The sequence below is a fragment of the Caloenas nicobarica genome, chromosome 26 (genome assembly GCF_036013445.1).
Source record: "Caloenas nicobarica isolate bCalNic1 chromosome 26, bCalNic1.hap1, whole genome shotgun sequence".
Taxonomy (NCBI): Eukaryota; Metazoa; Chordata; class Aves; order Columbiformes; family Columbidae; genus Caloenas; species Caloenas nicobarica.
Genome location: NC_088270.1, coordinates 1,350,553 through 1,369,869, shown reverse-complemented (window position 1 = coordinate 1,369,869; position 19,317 = coordinate 1,350,553). Strand labels below are relative to the sequence as shown.

At 44.5% G+C, this 19,317-nt stretch overlaps 1 protein-coding gene across 1 annotated transcript in view; it reads left to right on the top strand.

The window, feature by feature from the left end:
• Positions 1-19,317, top strand: part of NCAM1 (neural cell adhesion molecule 1) — a 90,187-nt gene that overhangs the window by 47,272 nt on the left and 23,598 nt on the right. Inside the window, exons 5-15 of the mRNA XM_065651946.1 lie at positions 190-327; positions 824-941; positions 2,201-2,370; positions 3,247-3,389; positions 7,865-7,894; positions 12,176-12,326; positions 12,912-13,096; positions 13,455-13,551; positions 14,309-14,479; positions 15,339-15,470; positions 16,540-16,554. Of these exons, the coding sequence (XP_065508018.1) occupies positions 190-327; positions 824-941; positions 2,201-2,370; positions 3,247-3,389; positions 7,865-7,894; positions 12,176-12,326; positions 12,912-13,096; positions 13,455-13,551; positions 14,309-14,479; positions 15,339-15,470; positions 16,540-16,554 (1,350 nt within the window). The remainder of the gene's footprint in view (positions 1-189; positions 328-823; positions 942-2,200; positions 2,371-3,246; positions 3,390-7,864; positions 7,895-12,175; positions 12,327-12,911; positions 13,097-13,454; positions 13,552-14,308; positions 14,480-15,338; positions 15,471-16,539; positions 16,555-19,317) is intronic.

Below are 19,317 nucleotides of genomic sequence, written 5' to 3'. Positions count from 1 at the left end.
GTTCCCACAGAAATGGCCATCAGGCTTTGACACGGTTACAGCAGCATCTCCGTCAAATGAGGGGAAGGAAAATTTTGTTACACTGGGCCTTGTCTCAACCCAGGAACGACAAGGAGAGGAGAAGTACCTGTTACCTGCGGGGACCATTCCTGGGGATCCTTGGATGAACCTTCCTTTTGTCTTTTCTAGTTCGATTTATAGTCCTGTCCAACAACTACCTGCAGATCCGGGGAATCAAGAAAACAGATGAAGGGACGTACCGCTGTGAGGGGCGGATCTTGGCTCGTGGGGAGATCAACTTCAAAGATATTCAGGTCATCGTAAATGGTGAGCAGCTTAGAGTAAGGCTACTATGGGGGCAGCGTATGTAGCACCTGCACGCCAGGCTGCCGATGGAAATGTTACTTTAGCTTCACAGCCACAATTTACCATTAGCTTACTAATCTTTCTCTGCTGCATCAAACAAAAATGTCCATGAAATCGACTGAGTGTTTACCAGATATTTACAGCAAATTTTTTATGTCAAGAGAAACCTTAAGTATCTCATGACTCAGAGTGGGGCATTGATCTTGTTAGGACTCACAAGTGGTTTTGTCCACAATACTGGTTTTCTGTGTGTCTCCCCACCCCTGCCCTTCCTTCCCTGTGCTGATTGCTTTGGAGAGCTCATGCATCAGACCTGTGGATTGAAACCTGCAGGTGATGGCATAAGGGTTTGAATTACTAGTGTGTATTGCAGAGATTTACAGTGAGCCTTCCAGGGCTCACTCTTGCTCCCGTCTTCTGTCCTTTCTAACTCGATTGTGGATTTCTTCTCTTCTAGTCCCTCCTTCTGTGCGTGCCAGGCAGAGCACTATGAATGCCACTGCCAACCTCAGCCAGGCTGTCACCTTAGCATGTGATGCCGATGGCTTTCCTGAGCCAACCGTGACGTGGACAAAGTAAGATGCTGTGTTCAGTGTCCTGATTGTGTGTGAGCATGGATGTTTTCACCGACGCCTGGAAAACCAGGCTGGAGGAAAAACAACAGTTTAACTGGAATGAGAGAAATTTATGTTTCTTGCAGGAGAAAGAATGGCCTCAAAACTAGATCGCAGTTAGCTTCTGTTGTGCGTTAACCCCGGTGGGCAGCTGAGCACCACGCAGCCGCTCGCTGCGTGCCCCCCGAGTGGGATGGGGAAGAGAATCAGAGGAGTAAAACCCAAAAACTCATCAGTTGAGATAAAGACGGTTTAACAGACAAAGCAGAAGCTGTAATGCGAGCAAAGCAAAATGAAGGAATTCATTCACTGCTTCCCGTTGGCAGGCAGGTGTTTAGCCAGGTCAGCGTCCCAGCTGTGTCCCCTCCCAACTTCTGGTGCACCCCCAGCTACTCACTGGCAGGGCGGGGTGAGAAACAGAAAACCCTTTACCACTGGCTGTATGCTGCTTAGCAATAGCTAAAGCATCATTATGTTATCAACCCTGTTCTGGTCACAAGCCCAAAACAGCACCATATGAGCTATTATAAAGGAAATTAACTCTATCCCAGCCAAATTCAATACAGCTTCCTTAAAAAACAAGAATAACAGTAAAAATAGCATTTTTTCACTGTCCCGTCGCATCCTTTGTCGAGGTGTAAATAGAGATGAAGCTTTGTGCTGACCAGACCTGTCCTGTGGGTCAGTGTCTTATCACCTGTTGCACTGGTGAGGAAACTTGGGCAAAAGTGGATACTGTAACTTGCATCTGTGCCAGGACACGTGCACCTGAAGTCTTTCTCTTCATTTCTTCAGGTCTAAATTTCACTGTCAGGCGGCAATACAGACTTCGGGTATACTGTTCCTGAAATTGTGCAGCCTTTGGTGAACGTTATGAGGACAAGTTGTAATGTTGAAAAAGCTGATGACAACTTAGAATACTGCCTTGACATGCAAGGACATAAGCTGCCTTCAGTGGTGTTTATAGCTCTTGCGTATGGGCTACGATGTGTGTCAGGAGGGGAAAGGTTCAGCTGCCAAGAGCCCCAAGGCAGGAGGGATTAGGAATAGATCGAAATGTAAGATCTGTAGCCCAGAGGGAAGGGAAAAGGTGGTGATCCCTCTCAACCCGAGGAGTTTCATACTAGTAATGCAGTTCCAGCATTAACAACCAGCCTAAACCAAATAGCTTTCGATTGCTTCTCCTCCCCAACACAGCCAGTGTGCTTTGTGCCCTGCAGGGATGGAGAGCCAATAGAACAGGACGATGACGAAGACAAGTACGGCTTTAACTACGATGGGTCTGAGCTCATCATCAAGAAGGTGGATAAGAATGACGAAGCAGAATACATCTGCATTGCTGAGAACAAGGCTGGCGAGCAGGATGCCACCATCCATCTCAAAGTCTTTGGTAAACATGCTCTTACCATCCCCCCTTTCCAATCCCGTTGGCTATTGGTGTAGCTCCCCAGTGTAAGCTGGAAGTAACCTACTTATCTCAGTTAATGCCTGATGTGGCTTATCCAGAGCTGCTTCTTTCCCAATTAATGCTGCGCACCTCTACCATCACGCTAGGCAAAACAGATTCTGTTTATGTGTCTGAAACAGACGCCAACTCCATTCCGCTCCCTCTCCGCTAAAAGAAATTCAGTCCTGTGCAGGAGATGGTGTGAGATTCACATGCTGCTTGAAATATCTTCCAGGCCCAGAGGGCTGAACCCTAATCCAACCAAAGCTGCTATTAAAAGGGCTTTAGCACTTCAGTGGGACTTGTTATAACCTGGGCAGGGAGGTGAACTCCACCCCACCGCTGTGTGGATGACATGAAGCTTGCAGGAATGAATCAGCAGCTTTCCTACCTTCCCTGAATCTGGGAGTGTTCAGGAATATAATTCTCCCTGTCCCATCCCTCTGCGGCCACTTGACAAAGCTGCTTATCGAAAGGCTCATTTGAGGCAGAGAAAGTAGACAGGGAGGTGAAAGACTTGGCTGATAATCCCAGGGACCGATCATTCATATGCTGTTAAATGGGGGTTCTACTTCAGATATACCCTCTTCTGGTCCTCTCTTACAAGCCTCAGCTGTAAGCATGTGTAGAAAAGGTTTTCTAGTTCTGCAGGGAGGTACTTTCTTGTCAAAGGTCACTCTGCTCCCTTCCCCACATGGCAGTAAACTTGCACCAGTTCAAGAGCCTTTCTTCCCCAGTGTTGCTTGATTCGAACATTGCTATTTACAGGCAAGCTCCATTCTGAGCACCCACTGAATGAAGGTTGCTTTTTCTTTTCAGCAAAACCCAAGATCACCTATGTGGAAAATAAAACAGCCATGGAGCTGGAGGATCAGATTACACTAACCTGTGAGGCATCAGGGGACCCAATCCCTTCCATCACTTGGAGAACTTCCACCCGAAACATCAGCAGTGAAGAGAAGGTATAACCCTTCCCGAAATCATGGTCTCGTTTGCTGGGATCGGTGCAGCTTGTGTCTGCCTGCCTCTGCTGATCTGGAATGCACGACAGCTGGATGCAGATGCACATGGAAATCATGGTGATTCCCCACTCGGTAGTGAGAACACGTGCAGTCCTGCAGACTGTCTCCTGAAGGGTCAGCTCCACAGCTGAAGTAATGCCATAGATGTCCTTTTGTGCAAAGAGCCATCTCAGTTTATAACAACTGAGGATATACTTTTTAATTCCTGCTGGTATCGCTCTGAGCTGAATTAACTTGAAAAGCAGTAGGCCCTGGACCCTATTTGGAGAAGTTTCCAAAGGGACCTGCAGTTGCAGGGAGCTTGTGAAAGGGTTTATCCCCTTCTGTTTCCAAGCTGAGAGGTGGGAATGAGCACTGATTCCAGTGTTGTGCATGCCGTCACGATGATACGATCTGGGACGGTGGCAGGTAGAGAGGTGGTGGGTGTTATTTCTCAAAGATGCAGTAGACCAAAATGAGCCTGTTAATTCCTTCTTGCCCTTCTGTACTGTATTCTGTTGCTGCATGTACCCAAAGCACAAAAGCCTGGCTGCCTTTGTGTTCACCTGTTCTGTTGATCACATCAATGCCATTTTGTTCTTAAAAAGCAAAAATAATTAGCAGATTTTCTTTTAAAAAAGACTGTGTTTGGGGGGGGTGTCTTGTTTGGGTTTTGGTTGTTTTGGTTTGTTTCTTTTTATTGCCCACAATTCTCCATAGCTAGACAAAATTAGGATGTGGTATATTACTGTAGCTATTTCATAACAGTTGCATAAGTTGATCAGGAGGCGTAGTTTAGAGCCAAAGAAAGCCTAGGCAAAAGTTGGAGTGAGGAGTTGTTGCTTATTGATAATCTTTTAATAACAGGATGCGTCAAGGCTCAGCTAACTAGGGCATACTGGGGTTCTGCCTCGAGCTGCGGGCAGCGGCTGATAGACTGTGAAAGCGACAGAGGTATCCGCTGTCAGTCATCCCTACAGCTGCCACTCTGCACCATAGCTTTCTAGATGGGCTTTTCTAAATTGCCTTCGTGATGTCAGCTCTTCACCATGCTGTTAACGTGTAACTTATCAAGCAGGGTGCCAAAGTTTTTGAGCCTTAATTCTTTCTTAATGTCCTTTGGATCCTAGGGCTAGTGTAAATCCCTGCAATGTTTAGAGAAAGATTTCCATTACCTTCAAAAGCTATTGGCTTGGGCTCTTACTACAGCTTGACTGGGGGACGTGTTTTGACAGGATAAGGTTATTCATGGTCTTCGACAGGGAGAAGAGTTTCAGAACTGAAATATGCCTAAATCAGGTGCAAGTCGGTAGGACAGCCTGTTTGCAGAGAGTCCCATCTGTCCAGCCCAATTAAAATAACAAGACCTCAGTGGCAAAACTGCTAACCATTTTTGAGACTCTCATATATCCTGTTTGCTGTTAAGTTGGTGATCAATACTAAGGAAAATGTTAGTACTCTGATAGTTTCTTATATAGGTGGCAAGAAAATCAAAGGTCTGAGGTACTGCCATGTGTCTCACATACTGGTTCAAACCTCAGGGCAAAGATTTTTTTTTGTATCATACACCATGCAAGGGGCAGGAGGTGCGCTATAGCCCGAACACCTGGGTTGACGGTGTCACAACTGTTTCAACATTTCCACACTTCCCTTAGAGACCTCTTGATATCCTAGCACGCATAGCTAAAGATTCTGGCCTCTATGGCTATGCTTACAGAACATGGCACCCCTTGGACAAAAAACCTTTTGCTCTCAGGGCGGTCTGCAAAGGTAAGTGGTTGTGAGTGTGCTCTAGCAAAATCAGGTGATTGGTAACTGTATACCAACACAGATGAGTAAACCAAGCTTCCAGCTAGTGGCATGGTGGAAGCTGCTTCTTACTAGTAAGCTGGCAGCTTGCATCCCTCTGCCCTGCACAAAGTGCAAGTAAAATTACAAAAAAAAAAAATTAATTGCTTATATGTGATTTTGGTTGTAAATGTAGGAACACACTACTTAGGAGAAACTTTTGCCCTGTCAGTCTGAGATTCCTGTCTGTCACTGCTGCAGAACATAGCAAGAGCTAACAGACCTGGAAGGTCATCGGCTTGATGACTTGAAATGGTTTGGCTTTTTCCTTCCTCGAGTATTTACTTCTGTGCCGTTGTTGGGAGGAGGAATGCTTTCTCTGAATGATACCAGATGTAAAGCTGATCAAGCCAGTGTGCTATATTCCTCATGGCCTTCAGTATATTTCATGCCCTCTCAGAAGTCATGTTTTTTCTATTACTCTAGCAGAATACTTACTGTGAATCAGTAAATATAATTTTGATCTGCTGTGTATTGGTGTATCCAAGTTTTGCAATTTTAGTGCAGACATGGTGTGCTTCCTGTCAGATTTTTGGATGAGGCAATCACTAACTACTCCTACACACAATTTCATGAAATACTCTGGTGAGGCGAATGGCATTGTTGCAGTACCTTCAGCAAAGTGCTTCTAGATATGATGCAGCAGACCTAACATTTCAAAATTTGACTGAAGTTCAATTTCCTGACTCTCTTTTTCTTTAAAGTGGACGATATACCTTGAATACAATTCCTTGTCTTAAATTTGTGTTGTACTTTGTATCTCATGAGAGGTACACGAGAATATCTTTGGATTTAGTGATCCAGGGAGTCTCGGGCTCGTGGGTCCCCCTCTATCCCCTGCATGGCGCTGCGGAGAGCTGTATATCTCTTGGTTTTGGTGAAGGAGAGTTGTTATGAATCTCTGCAGGATGGGCAATGTGGTTCTGCCTTTTTTCCCCGTACCCGTGAGTGCCATTACAAAGGAACAACAAACTCTAAGAGCGTGGGAACAGGCTTTTTTCCGCCTTCATCTTCTTTTAGGTTGACAGGCACTGAACACCAAAGAATAAAAATGTTTTTTATGGGGTTTTTTTGTGGTTGGTTTGTTTAGTTTTGGTTTTGGGGGTTTGTGTGTTTGTGTGTGGTGGTTTTTTGTGTTGGTGGTTTTTTTGGGGAGGTGTGTTTTGTTTTGTTTTTTTCAATTTGCTTTTAAATCTCTCTGTGCTGACACCATAGAGACTCAGTGAATAGGATTGAAAGGGGCCTTGCATGGGTGTCAGCAAGGCAATTCTTTGGCTCTGCTGGCTCGCTCAGGTGCACAGAATGACTGGTACATCCAAAAGGGTTGAAGCTGAATTATTACGGTTGCCTGTTCAGCCTTCCAGGAACTTGTGCACAGCAGGATATATGTACAGAGACATGATCAGATGATGGGAGTCCCAGCCCATGCAGGTGTTGCTGAGCCTCTCTTCAGGTGGCTTCACTTCAGGCCTCCAGTTACAAGCAATTAACTTGCTTTTATCAAAGGCATTCTAAAAGGAGGCTGTCTGTATCATATGTTAATATTTCGGTCTCTCAATGTTCACTAGAAGCACTGTGGAAGCAATACTGTGGGTTTTTATTCTCATTTCCTGGGCTTTCATCTCCATTTCCGTAACGTCACTCTTGTGTACGCTGTCATACCCCCATGTCAGCAATGCTTGTGCCTTGTATTCAACAATGCCGTCATGGCTGTGACATTAGCAGGTGATTTTTGACTCCTGAACTGTAGTGGATTGGGTTGCAATTAAAATAGAGACCAGAAGAAAAAATATTTGAAAGATAAATTCTAGGGGAAAACCAGAACCCAGCAACTTTGGTCTTTCTGAACGACAGTGAATACGGTCCAAACTGTTGATGGCTTTCTCTGAATGAGACATGTGTGTTTGTTGGTAAGGTTTGTGCATGTTTCGCTGATGCCCGTTGTTTGGTTGTCCCAAGCCCAGTAAGGGTTGGGCGCACACATCCCTGAGCGTAACGAGCTGAACACGATCAACCGGTACAAGGTTCTGCCCTGCTGTCTCCTGCCGGGGGGTTATGCTGTTTCAGTGCTCTGCAGCTCATGGTCTCCTACTTCTGGCACAGTATGCATGCAAAAACGTGTACAAATGCATGATCACATTAACAGTATGTTAATGGTAATCAGTGTGTGCGGGTGGCTAACAAACCGGTGTTAGAAAACCAGTTCCGTAACCGTTCTTGCAATTCAGTGACCTAGCTCATCAGAATCCCTTCTCCAGTATGCTGGGAACAGGCAGAAATGGTGAGATGTGACAAGGGAAATAGTCGCTCAATATGTAGACGCAGGAGCAGTCTTTAGGTATCATTAGCCTTTGCTGGATCATTTTGAGATGAATTTATGGGGTATTAAATTTTGAATACAAATCTAAATTGAGGTTGTACTGGGAAATGGAAATTGTGATCACCCCACACACGAGATGTACAACTTGGAGCCTGCATGTGCACAGAACGCAATGTGGTGCATACACTATGATACCTAAAAGCAACCTTTGATAAACTTTTATTGCTTTTTTTCTGTTGTTGTTGTGTTCTATATCTGTTCTCTCCAGGCTTCGTGGACCCGGCCCGAGAAACAAGAGGTATAAGATTACCAGACCTTTAGCAAACTTCTTAGTTTTTTGGGTTTGTTATTTTTTTTCAGCATTACAGATTAACAAATCTCTAGTCCAGTAACCACGCCAACTAAACCAGTATTAATAATAGGAACAAATTAAATATCAGTACATAAAAGAAACAGCTAATAGAGTTAGAAATTGCTTGGCATGTAGTAATGCATTTTTGGATGAGCAAACCAGCTGTGTTGGGAGTGAGTAATTCTGGTTGTCACTTAAATAAATAAAGACACTTAAAAGCCAATGTAAAATATGACAAATACTGCTTTCACTGTTTTTTTCTATGCTACCAGTGTGAATTATATCTCTCTTTTGGCATTTAAGAATTAGCATGTATTCTGGGAAAGTGGTTTTTTCCAAAGATAAAATCTTCTGCTCCAGCCAACTCATCTGTTTGCTCATGGTACTCCTTAAGTTTGACCTTCTCTTAAAAGACAACTGCATCATGTTCCATTTCAAAATCAATGCAGATAAATCTTTCACAAGTTATCTTTCTCCAGAAAATGCTCCAAATTGCTAAGTTATTTTGTCTTTGATTTTCAAGGGTCAGTGAGAGGGTGTGGGACAGAGCAGTAACTCAGTTTGGTGCAAATGTGGTTTGTTGGCTGTTTTATTTCACATTCAGTGCCTTATTTTAAAAATAACAATAACCTACCATTACACGCACCTGATTTGTAGCATTCTCTCTTCAAAATGGACCAGAAAGTACAATTTTAAGCAAAGAATAGGGGTCAGGTAGAGAACAAAATTAGCTATCAGAACTGAGTGACTTGTGTTTGTATTCTTAGAATGAATTTGTGGAGGCTCTCAGGTATCCTGAATTATTTTTTATTTTTAAGCTATCTTAAGTTGTAGACTGGTGTGGTGTAAACAAAGTGAACCTCTAACTTAAGTACCATCCACCTTTGTTTCATATGGGGCTGAGAAGATACTGCCAATTTTTTTCTTCAGAATAATCTGTTGGAATAGATGAATTGTGGCGAGTGAAGGCATTGGCTATTCAGACCAGTTTGCGTTGAAGAATTTGGAATTTGAGTAGTTGCATCTCTTCGGGCCTCAAGTTACTTCCCATAACATTTGTCTCCATCTCCCCGCACTCCTGCTAGTGTTTTCACTGTGCTCTCTGTCTCAAGCTTTTTATTAATATGAGCACTAATACAATTAAGCTTGCTTTCTCTAAATTTCCTACTGCATCTGTGTCTTAAAAGTATCCAACTGGGGTTCTGTGAGAATGTTTTTGAAGCTTATTGTTGCGGCTTGTGCAGACACATCTTTAAAATAGCTAGCAGGGGGTTTTTTAGCAGTGGGGTCCAGTGGCAGAGAGTTCGGTTCTCAGGAAGCTGAGTGAATATTGACATTAAGCGTTTCACTCTTACTAATGCATTGTCTGGTTTAAAGTGAGGAAGTATCTGTGAGCTTCCGTCATAGCAGCATAAACGGGTGTTGAATCTCGCTTCCCTTGCTTTGGAGGCACAACTGCAGCTGGCTCCTTCTTCCTCTAAACCACAATCAGCTCTGCTTACTGTGCACAGTCCGTACTGTCTCAGTTCACCATTCTTGTCCTGCATATACTGGAGAACTGCTGAAAGTCGTATTAGCAGCATGCTGAAAAATAAAATAAAATAAAAAGCACACCACCACACATCACCAAGAGATGCAAAGAAACTCAGTTACAAGGAAGATTACATCTCAGTTGTACCACAAACTGGTGATGCATTTGTGGCAACTGGGAATTAGTGCAGCCTTAGAAATATGAAAAACTGCAGATGAGTTCTGGTTAGTGCAGTGCAAGCACAGAGCTACGAGAGACCACGCATTTTCCTTCACTGGGACTCGTAGCTGCAGTCAGGATTCCTGCGTGCTGTTTTGTAATGATGCCCACTGTGTGGAAAGTGGATGAGGAGAAGATATGACTGTGAAATTAAGTCATGGATACTTGTTGGCGAAAGGACTGAAAAATCCAAAAGATGGAGGAAAGCGGGGTGGAGGGGGTGAATGCATTTCCTATTTGCTCTCCTCTTCCCCTTTGGCACTGAAGTATTGAAATCTGGGCCAGCCCTGTACATAGTGACTATGTGCCGCATGGCATTGTCCAAATTTGGAGAAAAACACCTGCATGTATCCTAGGTTAAGTTGTAGTAATTGGTGCTATAGGGAACCATCATGTCCTTTTCTATAGGGTGGCAGTTGCTATGGCATGAGTTATTGCTTGTGTCCCTTAGGTTGTCTCCCCATTGCTGTGAAGCATTTTGTTATCCAAAATCCTCAAAATCAAGGAGTCTAGGCAAAGGGATTGCAAGTGTCCACATCTGGCTCACAAGTTTCTGCCTTTCCAATGCCTCCGATAGCCAGGAGTTGTTAGCACCTGAAATATCAGTAAAGAAAACTAGTAGCATGCTTTCTTGGGTAGACATTTTTCCCTTCTTTGGAGTGATTTTCCTGATCGATCTTTTTCTTTACCTGTGCCTTTTGCATTGAGAAACAGAGCTTCATCTTCAGAATCAGTTGCGTTACTTGTAAAGTCTGTCGTTTTACCGTGACTGCCTAGCACTCTTTTGTTCGTATTAGATCTCGACAGAGTGGGGAAAAGGCAGCTTGACACTGGATGTAAAATTACCTTTGCTGTAATGATCGTGTGCTGGTATTTTGCCATGTTTATACTCTTGCCTTCTGATGGCTTCATAGAGATGAGTATTTAGAATATACACCCAACTGATGAGCTAAAAGAGGCTGGAAGCTTCTGCAGATCTGGAGTCTTGATATTTATGGATCCTATGGCAATAGTTTCAGAAGTGAGCTGGGTTTTGGAGTCAAGTCACAAGTTAGACAAAAGGATAACAGCATAGTCAGCCAGTGAAGAAAGATAAAAGCAGAATTTGGTTGTGTAAGATAGCACAGCAGACAAATGTCATGTTAAGGGATCCTTCCCTGCTTCTAGGAAACGATGCACACAGTGCCACATGTACACAAAATAAATAACTGTTCCCAGCAACACAAAGGACCAAGCACAGGAGACGGAGTGGAGTTAGTAGCTTGTGGCATTGGTTAGGGATTGCAGTACACCTGCATGCAGAGCAGAAGAGAGAAGAAAAACACATATAATTGTTTCTGTGTGATCCAAGGATACTGGGTTTGTGCATGTGAAATTTGACTAGCTCAAACAAACTAATATTTAGTACTAAGAGAGGTAATCACATTTACTTGTAGAAACTTTGTCAGTCTCAGAGACTGAGACCACTAGCTCAGAACAGAAACAGGTTTCAGGCCCAGAGGATCTGATCACTTGAGATACCAAAGATGTACTTTATGCTACAGTTCAGTGCATTTGGCTGCTTAACATCCCCAGGATTTTTACTCATAAGCTCAGTACTTGTCCTGTATCTTCCAAGAAAATGAATGCTCTTGGAGCATTAATTGCATTAAGTGTGGCAGACTGCAGCAGCAGGCACAGCCATGAGGGTAGCTAATTTGTTTGCTTGTGCCACTAGATGAGAGAGTTGGTGCTTTAAAGCTCCCGAGCTGAAGCACAAGCAGCAAGAGCTTGCACAAGCACCGGGGCGGAGGGAGGAGTCCGTGGTCTTCTGTGTTTCATGTATTAAAAGAGCACTTGGGCTTTGGTCACAAATTGGAGAGGGAAAATAAAAAGTGATGTGGGATGGGATCCCTGGGGGGGCTGCAGTCCCTTTGAGCAGATGGTAGCCTGGGTCTTACATTCCTTGTCTCTGTCATTGACATCCACACACTTTCTTGCATATGGGAGCGATTTCTAAATGAGCATATAACCAATGCATATTGCTCTAGAACTTCCTTGAAGTATCACAAGACCTTGAAGCAGAGTTGCTTTTAGAAGGGTCACGTAGTTTTCTTGCCCTGTTCACTGTACCTTGCTCTCTTCAGTGCCATGTTCAGGTGAAAGTTCTGAGCTGTCATTTTTGCCTGATTCAGCTCTGAGATCTGGATCTGTTCCCATTCATGCCGTTTCACGGACATTGAAATAAAACCAGTATCTGAGAGAAGAGGAAGGCCTGAATTTTCTGAGCAGAAACACAGTGCCAGCTGGGGAGGTTTTCTACAAGAGCATGCTGGCAGCAATTTTGTGCCCATGATTTCACCTGGCCTTGGGTGATCACTCTGAAGTACTGAGGAGCAGAGGGTTGGTGTGTGGTAGGCTTGCATTTGTTCCCATCCCTTTAGTCTGCACCACAGGCTCACAGCTCAGCCTCTAACTCTATTTTCCTTTCCTGCCAGACTCTGGACGGGCGCATCATAGTACGTAGCCATGCCCGGGTGTCGTCCCTGACTCTCAAAGAAATTCAGTACACAGATGCAGGAGAATATGTTTGCATAGCCAGCAACACCATCGGACAGGACTCCCAAGCCATGTACCTTGAAGTGCAGTGTAAGAAGTGGAACACGGTGGTGGGAGGGTGTTCATGTGTTTAAAAGGGGGGACTGTTTTGATTTCTTTTTCCTGTGATGAGACTGAGGCACCTACAGCTAGGGAAATGCGTGTGGTTTAGGTAGAGGGCACAGGAAGCGACTTAGTCTGAAATAATTTTGTTGGAGACACGTTGCTGTGTGGATAGATGCAAATGCTTGCTCTGGCTGTCTCCAGCTGGGATACTGTCCGCACCTTGGGAAGAATAAGGGCCACAAATCTGCCACAATCTCATTGTTGGGTGCATCTTCCTTGGAAGAACTTCCTGGTACGCACTTCCCTAGACGCACAGTACGCTGTCTGCTGCTCCTCCCACCCTGCATTAGGAGCAGCCTTTGGGACTGGAGTAGGTTTCCTCCTTACATCCTTCAGCAAAAGACACTGCCCATCCCTCCAGGTGACAAGACAGTTCCCGTTTCCTGTATTAGATTCCCTTCCCCATATTAAGCTGGACCCCAGCCAAGAGATCCTGAAAGTGAGGCTGACTGGACTACTTTAGGAGATTTTCTAGCTGAAATCACCTTCACAAATGTGTCTGTCTTTCAGATGCCCCCAAGCTTCAGGGCCCTGTGGCTGTCTATACTTGGGAAGGGAATCAAGTGAACATCACCTGTGAGGTGTTTGCTTACCCCAGTGCTGTCATCTCCTGGTTTCGGGATGGACAGCTGCTTCCCAGCTCAAACTACAGCAACATCAAGATCTACAACACTCCATCAGCAAGCTACCTGGAGGTGAGGAGAAGCAAGGATGGGAGAAGGCATATGCAGCCAGGAAGGCTCAGAGCTGTCAAGTAATCTATGTTCCTGATGCTGAAGGAGTTAAGTCTTTTGTCAGGGCACCCTGTTGCTAGACAAAAAGTTAGGAGGTGTTTCTGGCACGCAAATGCTAAGACCGTCAGGTAATAGAAGATGCCAGCCCCTCCTTGTCTTTGATTTTTCTGCCCACCACAGTTCTTCCCTCTGTGGACAGCCCTCAGAGCGTTAGCATGCGGACTTCTATTGCGACTTCTCTCCCCTGCAAAAGGCAGAGTGCGTTCACAGTGTGAAAAGAGTTTTCTGATCTGACAATGAGCCTTCCTTCCTTCCACAGGTGACACCAGACTCTGAAAATGACTTCGGGAACTATAACTGCACTGCTGTGAACCGCATTGGCCAGGAGTCCTCGGAGTTCATTCTTGTGCAGGCAGGTGAGCATCCCGGGCAGGGAGGTAAGGAAATACCTATTCAGCCCTTGAGCTGAGGTGATGGAACGATTGTTGCATTGGCGGGGTAACAGGAGAGCCAGCTTCTGCTTCCGAAGAGACTGTTCAAAGATTTTTGCATTTGGATGGGTTGTCAATAACAAGATCCTCAGTATATGCTTCCTCGTTTCAGAATGGTCTCGTTCTTTTCTGCACTTCCAGTACACTTTGACAGAGTTGTGATCTTTGATTTCTGACAGTGGTTGCGTATCTGCATATGCATGCACATGTGCTTCTCTAAATCAGCAAAACAGTACAGGTAGTGCAAGATAGAAACCTCAGAGCGCTGTGTACCGACCAACGAGGCTTGGCACCTGACTGCGTGACAGACTGGAAGGGCCTCTGCCGTGTTCTCTGGGCTGCCATAGAGGCAGATTTAGGAGTGGTCAAGCTGTGTGCTGGAATGTCCTGTGGAAGAGACTGTCAGGACAGAATAGCATCTGGGATGCTCTTGCTACTCAGTTCTGGTTGTGGTCTTTTGAAGAAGGTACTCTAAGTCTCTAGCCTCTGCACTGTCTAATTAGCATTTGTAAAAGCCCTCTTAACAGCCTTCCCCTCCAGAGGGGAGCCTTCTCTCCTTTGCGAAGCCATAACAAAGGTGTCTTTAATATTCCCAGTTTTCTGTTTTCTTTGCTCCTGGAACTGGGGATCCTTGTTTCCTGCTGCTTTCTGTGTCACTGGTTGTTTTCCCTTCCTCCCCCAGATACTCCGTCCTCTCCTTCCATTGACAGAGTGGAGCCCTACTCCAGTACTGCCCAGGTGGAGTTTGATGAGCCTGAAGCTACGGGTGGGGTGCCCATACTCAAGTACAAAGCAGAGTGGAGGGCACTGGGCGAAGGAGAATGGCATTCAAGGCTGTATGATGCAAAAGAAGGTAGGATGATAAAACAAGAGGTTATCTTGCCCGCCTGCAACTCAAATCATATTCTTTCCTGTAGGCAAAAGCCAGAGTGGAGGCTTCCAGAGCTTTGTGATTTTTAGCTCCTATATTATGGCCCCAAACAAGTTTTTAAACATTTGCTTTGCGGTGACACCTTGAATTTTCGGTTGCAAACGTGACCCCAACTGTGCTGATAGCTGTAGGTGTGTGACAGCCTTCTCTGCTTACAGAGTGTGTATCGTAGCACTGTGTTCATCTCTGTATCCCTTCCTTGTTCGCACCATCCTGTCTGAATAAGGTGAAGAATCCTGTGGCTGGTGTTGAATGAGGTTTCACTTGCGGACTGGGCAGTGACTGTGCTTCCCAAGAGGGCTTTTGTTACCCTTCAGTTCCCCTTGGAACATAAACCCTCCTATTCCAGAAGCAAGTCCAACGCCCATTACACCCTGTCTTGTTATAGCAATCTATAGGAATACACACTGCTTAGAATGTATCTTTAAGTCCAGTAAACCAAAGGAATTTTAATTTGGGAGGACTATGAAGAGGAGAGTTGTATTTCAGAGCTGAATCTTTCACTGCCAATCCTGGCTGGAACTGAAATTGTTCTTCTAGGTCCCCACTGGTCCGCTCCATCCCCTCTAGAGGGGCTGTGGCAATACGCCTCTTTAACCAGCTGTTTGACGCAGAGGTGGCAGCTCTGACCTTTTTTTGTGTCTGCACTGTTTGTGCCAGGCCGGGCCCAGAAGAGGGCTATTACGTGGGGGTGGCAAAAGTATCTAATAGCAACGTGGTGTTTACTGTTGACTGAAAACCTGAGCCTTCTTTTGCTTTTCCTCCCTTGTTTTCACAACAGCAAATGTGGAGGGCATGATCACTATCACTGGCCTGAAACCTGAAACAACCTACTCTGTGAGACTGTCTGCGGTCAACGGCAAGGGGGTGGGTGAGATTAGCTTGCCATCCGACTTCAAGACACAACCAGTTCGTAAGTAAAACTGAGACATTCCTCTGCTTCTCTGGTTCTCTTTCCTTGTATCTTTCCAGGGAATCTCTGCCATGCATGGATTAAACCTTCTTCTCCTGCAGACCTTGCTGCACCTTTTGTTTTTGTTGTGGTTTTCGACTGTAGTGAATTTCCTTACTAACTAAAAATCTTCTTTGAAGGTAGGAGGCAGAAGAACTATTTTATTTGCACTAGTTTGTGCCTTGGGTTTCTAGTATAAACTTCGTATTGTCAAAGAGAAGGGGCTATGCAGTGGAGTTTTAATACAAAATTCTGCAAATCACTGCTTTAAGCTGCCCATGTAGCACGTAAGGTGATTTCCACCTTGGGTAATCACCCGCTCCTATGGCAGGATGCTCTGCTGTGGCGTAACACTTTCCCTCCTGTTTCAACGAGAAACAAAAGAGGCAAGAATTAAAAACCAGGGGGTTATTCAATACAGAAAGGAGAAAAAAAAGGTGTAGAGTGGGTAGGGGAGATATGACGAAGGCAGGCAGGGGAGCGGAGGGCCTTGTACACAGCCTCATCCAAGTATTAGGATCTGTATTCATCTGCTCACAATCCCTGGAGTTATGCTTTCCCATTCCCTTTGCATCTAGATCTACAGCGCATTCTCCTCCTCACCATCGCACCCATACTTATGTACCTATCCCCTAGCTCTTCTGAAACAACTACGCAGGGCCTTGTCCCGAGCCGGGCGCCGGCAGCGTTCCCAGCCCGCGTGCATGCCTCGCGGCCCTGCGCACGGTCCCGGTTTGTGTCTGCCAGCTCCTACCTGACCCGATCTGCCGGGCTGCCTGGGGCGGCACGCGCTCCTCGCTGCCCGGGAATCCCAGGCCTTGCGCAGGAGGCCAAACCCTCACAACTGATGGCCTGTCCGTTGGGACAACTCCTGTTACCTACCCCACTCCATAGGGCTGGATTTGAGACAGCTGGTGCTATTTTGATTTTCCAGCTCCATGTTCTCTATCTCCTCACCTCTTCTACATTTTTTTTTTGTCTATCTCTGTCTTTTCTTTTTGTCTGTGTTCCATCCATGGAAAAACTGCAGGCATCCCTCACTCACGTAAGTTCCTCTCTGCATTTCTTTCACTCTCTTTTTGTGTTCCTAGAGTGTTCCTCTAACATACATAACATTAGCTTTTAATCTAGTTCCTTTTTCCTCTCAGGGTCTTTAAAAATGAGGTAACTGGTGTTGTCCGTTTCCTAACAAGACTGACACTAGAATAGTCATCCTACGATGGGTAATACTGCACTTTTTAGAACAGAATTAGAGGCTAACATGTTTTTTCCTTCTTATAGAGCATGCAATTCAGATATGTAATGTAGTGATTGTCTAATAATAATAGCTCGTTGATTACAGAACGGAGTAGTGTAAGGCTTCATGTTTATGAATCAATAAAAAGCCTCAAATTTTAATGAAATGTAGATAATTCAGGAAAAGAAATGCAGATCTAGTTTAGACCAATTAAGAGCCAACGAAAAGCCTCAGAATTTTTAATATCTTCACAATTTTTTAATATTTTCACAAAGCTAAAACTTCAAGGAAAAAAAATGACATTTTTTGCCTCCTCTTACTAATACTTTTTGCTGTGAGTAGTCTTTGGACAGTATTCCAGAACTTGCATAGATTGTATACTCAAATAAATAAACAAACCTGATACTAAATAAAAAAATGCATGTTTCCTCATTCCCAATGGAAAATGAGTTAGAGAATCTCATGGATGTGTTTGTCAGTTGGGTTCACTGAAACGTTGTATGTTCTGTAGCTTTGTGCATTTCAAATCAGAGTTAATCAATGGCAGCTAAAAGAAATCTCTTTATCTAAGTGAGCATTATTCTGTTTATTGAAGTATGTGTCCTTGTGGTGAACCGTATCTATTCCCCAGGTTGCATGGGCAAGCTTTATGAAGCTGCTGTTGCATTCCTTGATATTTTTGAAGCTGAAGTACCAAAAGGAAATATTTTGGGTTTTACCCTAATTAAATGATTGGAATCATGCTTGTGCTGTTTTTCCATAAAGATTGTTTTATACAAAACCTTAGACTTAGTGGACCACTAACAGGATGAATGGATTGACAGTCAAGATGGACGAATGAACGGACAGATGGATGGACAGAATTGCAAATTGCAGTAGTTACAAAGAGTCAGCTGGGGGACATGTTTCCAGAGCATATGTGCAGTCCGGTGCCTAAAATTGTTTGGAGCCTGTTAATTTCTCTAGAAGTTATATATCCTTTCCATGAAGTTAATCATGGTTAGTATCGTAGCTATCGGGCTAATGATTTGGTAGGCCCTTCTGAATTGGACATACTGCTAAACACAGGAGGGAGTTAAGGGCTTAGGTGTTCAGTCTCTGCGCAGATCAGTACCACAGGAAAAGGGAAAAGATCCAGCTAAGAAGAGAGGAAAAAGAAAATTAAAAGCTTTGTTTCAGCCACAGAGACACCTCTGTCTGCCAACCCTCACGTTCATCACTTGGGAACAGGTACATGGCTTTGAAGAACATTCGAAGCCACACAGAAGAACAATCGCGCTCATAGTAGAGTTTTCTGCAGCTGTTTCTTGCTGTCGTGCAGCTGGGACTCAAATGTGTGTTGAACCATGACAGTCTGTGTTTGCATCGTGTGTTTGCTTCGGATATCAAAATATCTTCATGTAAAAAACCCCCTAACAAATAAAACAAAACTCAAATAATCCCCAAATTCCACCAGGTCCTAAGCTGGCAACAGGATAGTTAGCAATGGCCTTCATCAAAATACTGGTTGTGTAGTGTGTGTCTTGCTGCCATGCACACACTGCTGGCCAGCATCTCTGCTGGCCCTAGATGGCACTGCTTTCAGCTCCTGGGAGTGCTGGTGAAGAGTGGTGTGTGTTCAGTGATCCTGTGTTATGCGCAAGCTGGTTCAAAGCAAGAACTCACAGAGGGTCCAAAATGCCGCTCTGGCAAAGTGCGCTTACTTTGCTTGCGCTCTGTGTCCAGAGAGGATCGATCTGACAAAATCTTACCAGTTTGGTTTTTAGTTTTCTGTCTTTTGGCAGTATTTAACAGGAATCACCTCTCCTCCTCACCTTCCTTTCTCTTTCTTTAGCAAGTACTGCTGCCCCCACCTCCCGTTTAGCAGAGAGTGAGTATGGTAGAAGAGGCTGTTGTCTTTGTTCCATTTTGCTCTGCATGCATCTCCTCACTCAGTGTGGTGCAGTCTGCCTAACATCCTCGGGTGTTTTCCTTCTTTTTTCTCTCTCTCTCTATATATATATATATACACATTCTTTTTTTTTTTCCTCTGAGTGAAAACTGAATCTTCAGGTAGAGGAGCTACAGATAAGCACAAGTTTGATTTCCAGGACAGAGAAAAGCCACAAACAGCTCCCAGGTATGCTAGGCTCCTGGAAGGAGAGAGATCAGGAGGAAGATGTAGAGTGAAACCTTGCCCATGTGAAAGCTGGTGGTTGTCACTGGCCTTTGCCATTGAGATTTCTGATCCGTTTGTGTTCCATTCTTGCGGACGTGTTATGGGATGTGCTCAGCTTTTGTGGTATGAAGCTAAATTTCATGAAATTAACTTAGCACAGCAAATAAAGAGTTTAGTTTCTCAGGTAAATAGAGTGGAAGATACTTAAGTGATCAGCAGGGAATGGCTTGTGCTTCCCTAAGCCTGTTACTAAGGCACCTTCTGGAGCTGTATAAGAAAACTCATTTCTTTATATTCTACTTCATAATTTTTTTAAATCTCCATAATCAGATTTAGGCTGCAAACCACATGAGGGTCTGTCCTGTTCTCCCCTCACACCAGCCGCACTGATACCACCCTGGGAGGAAAAAGAA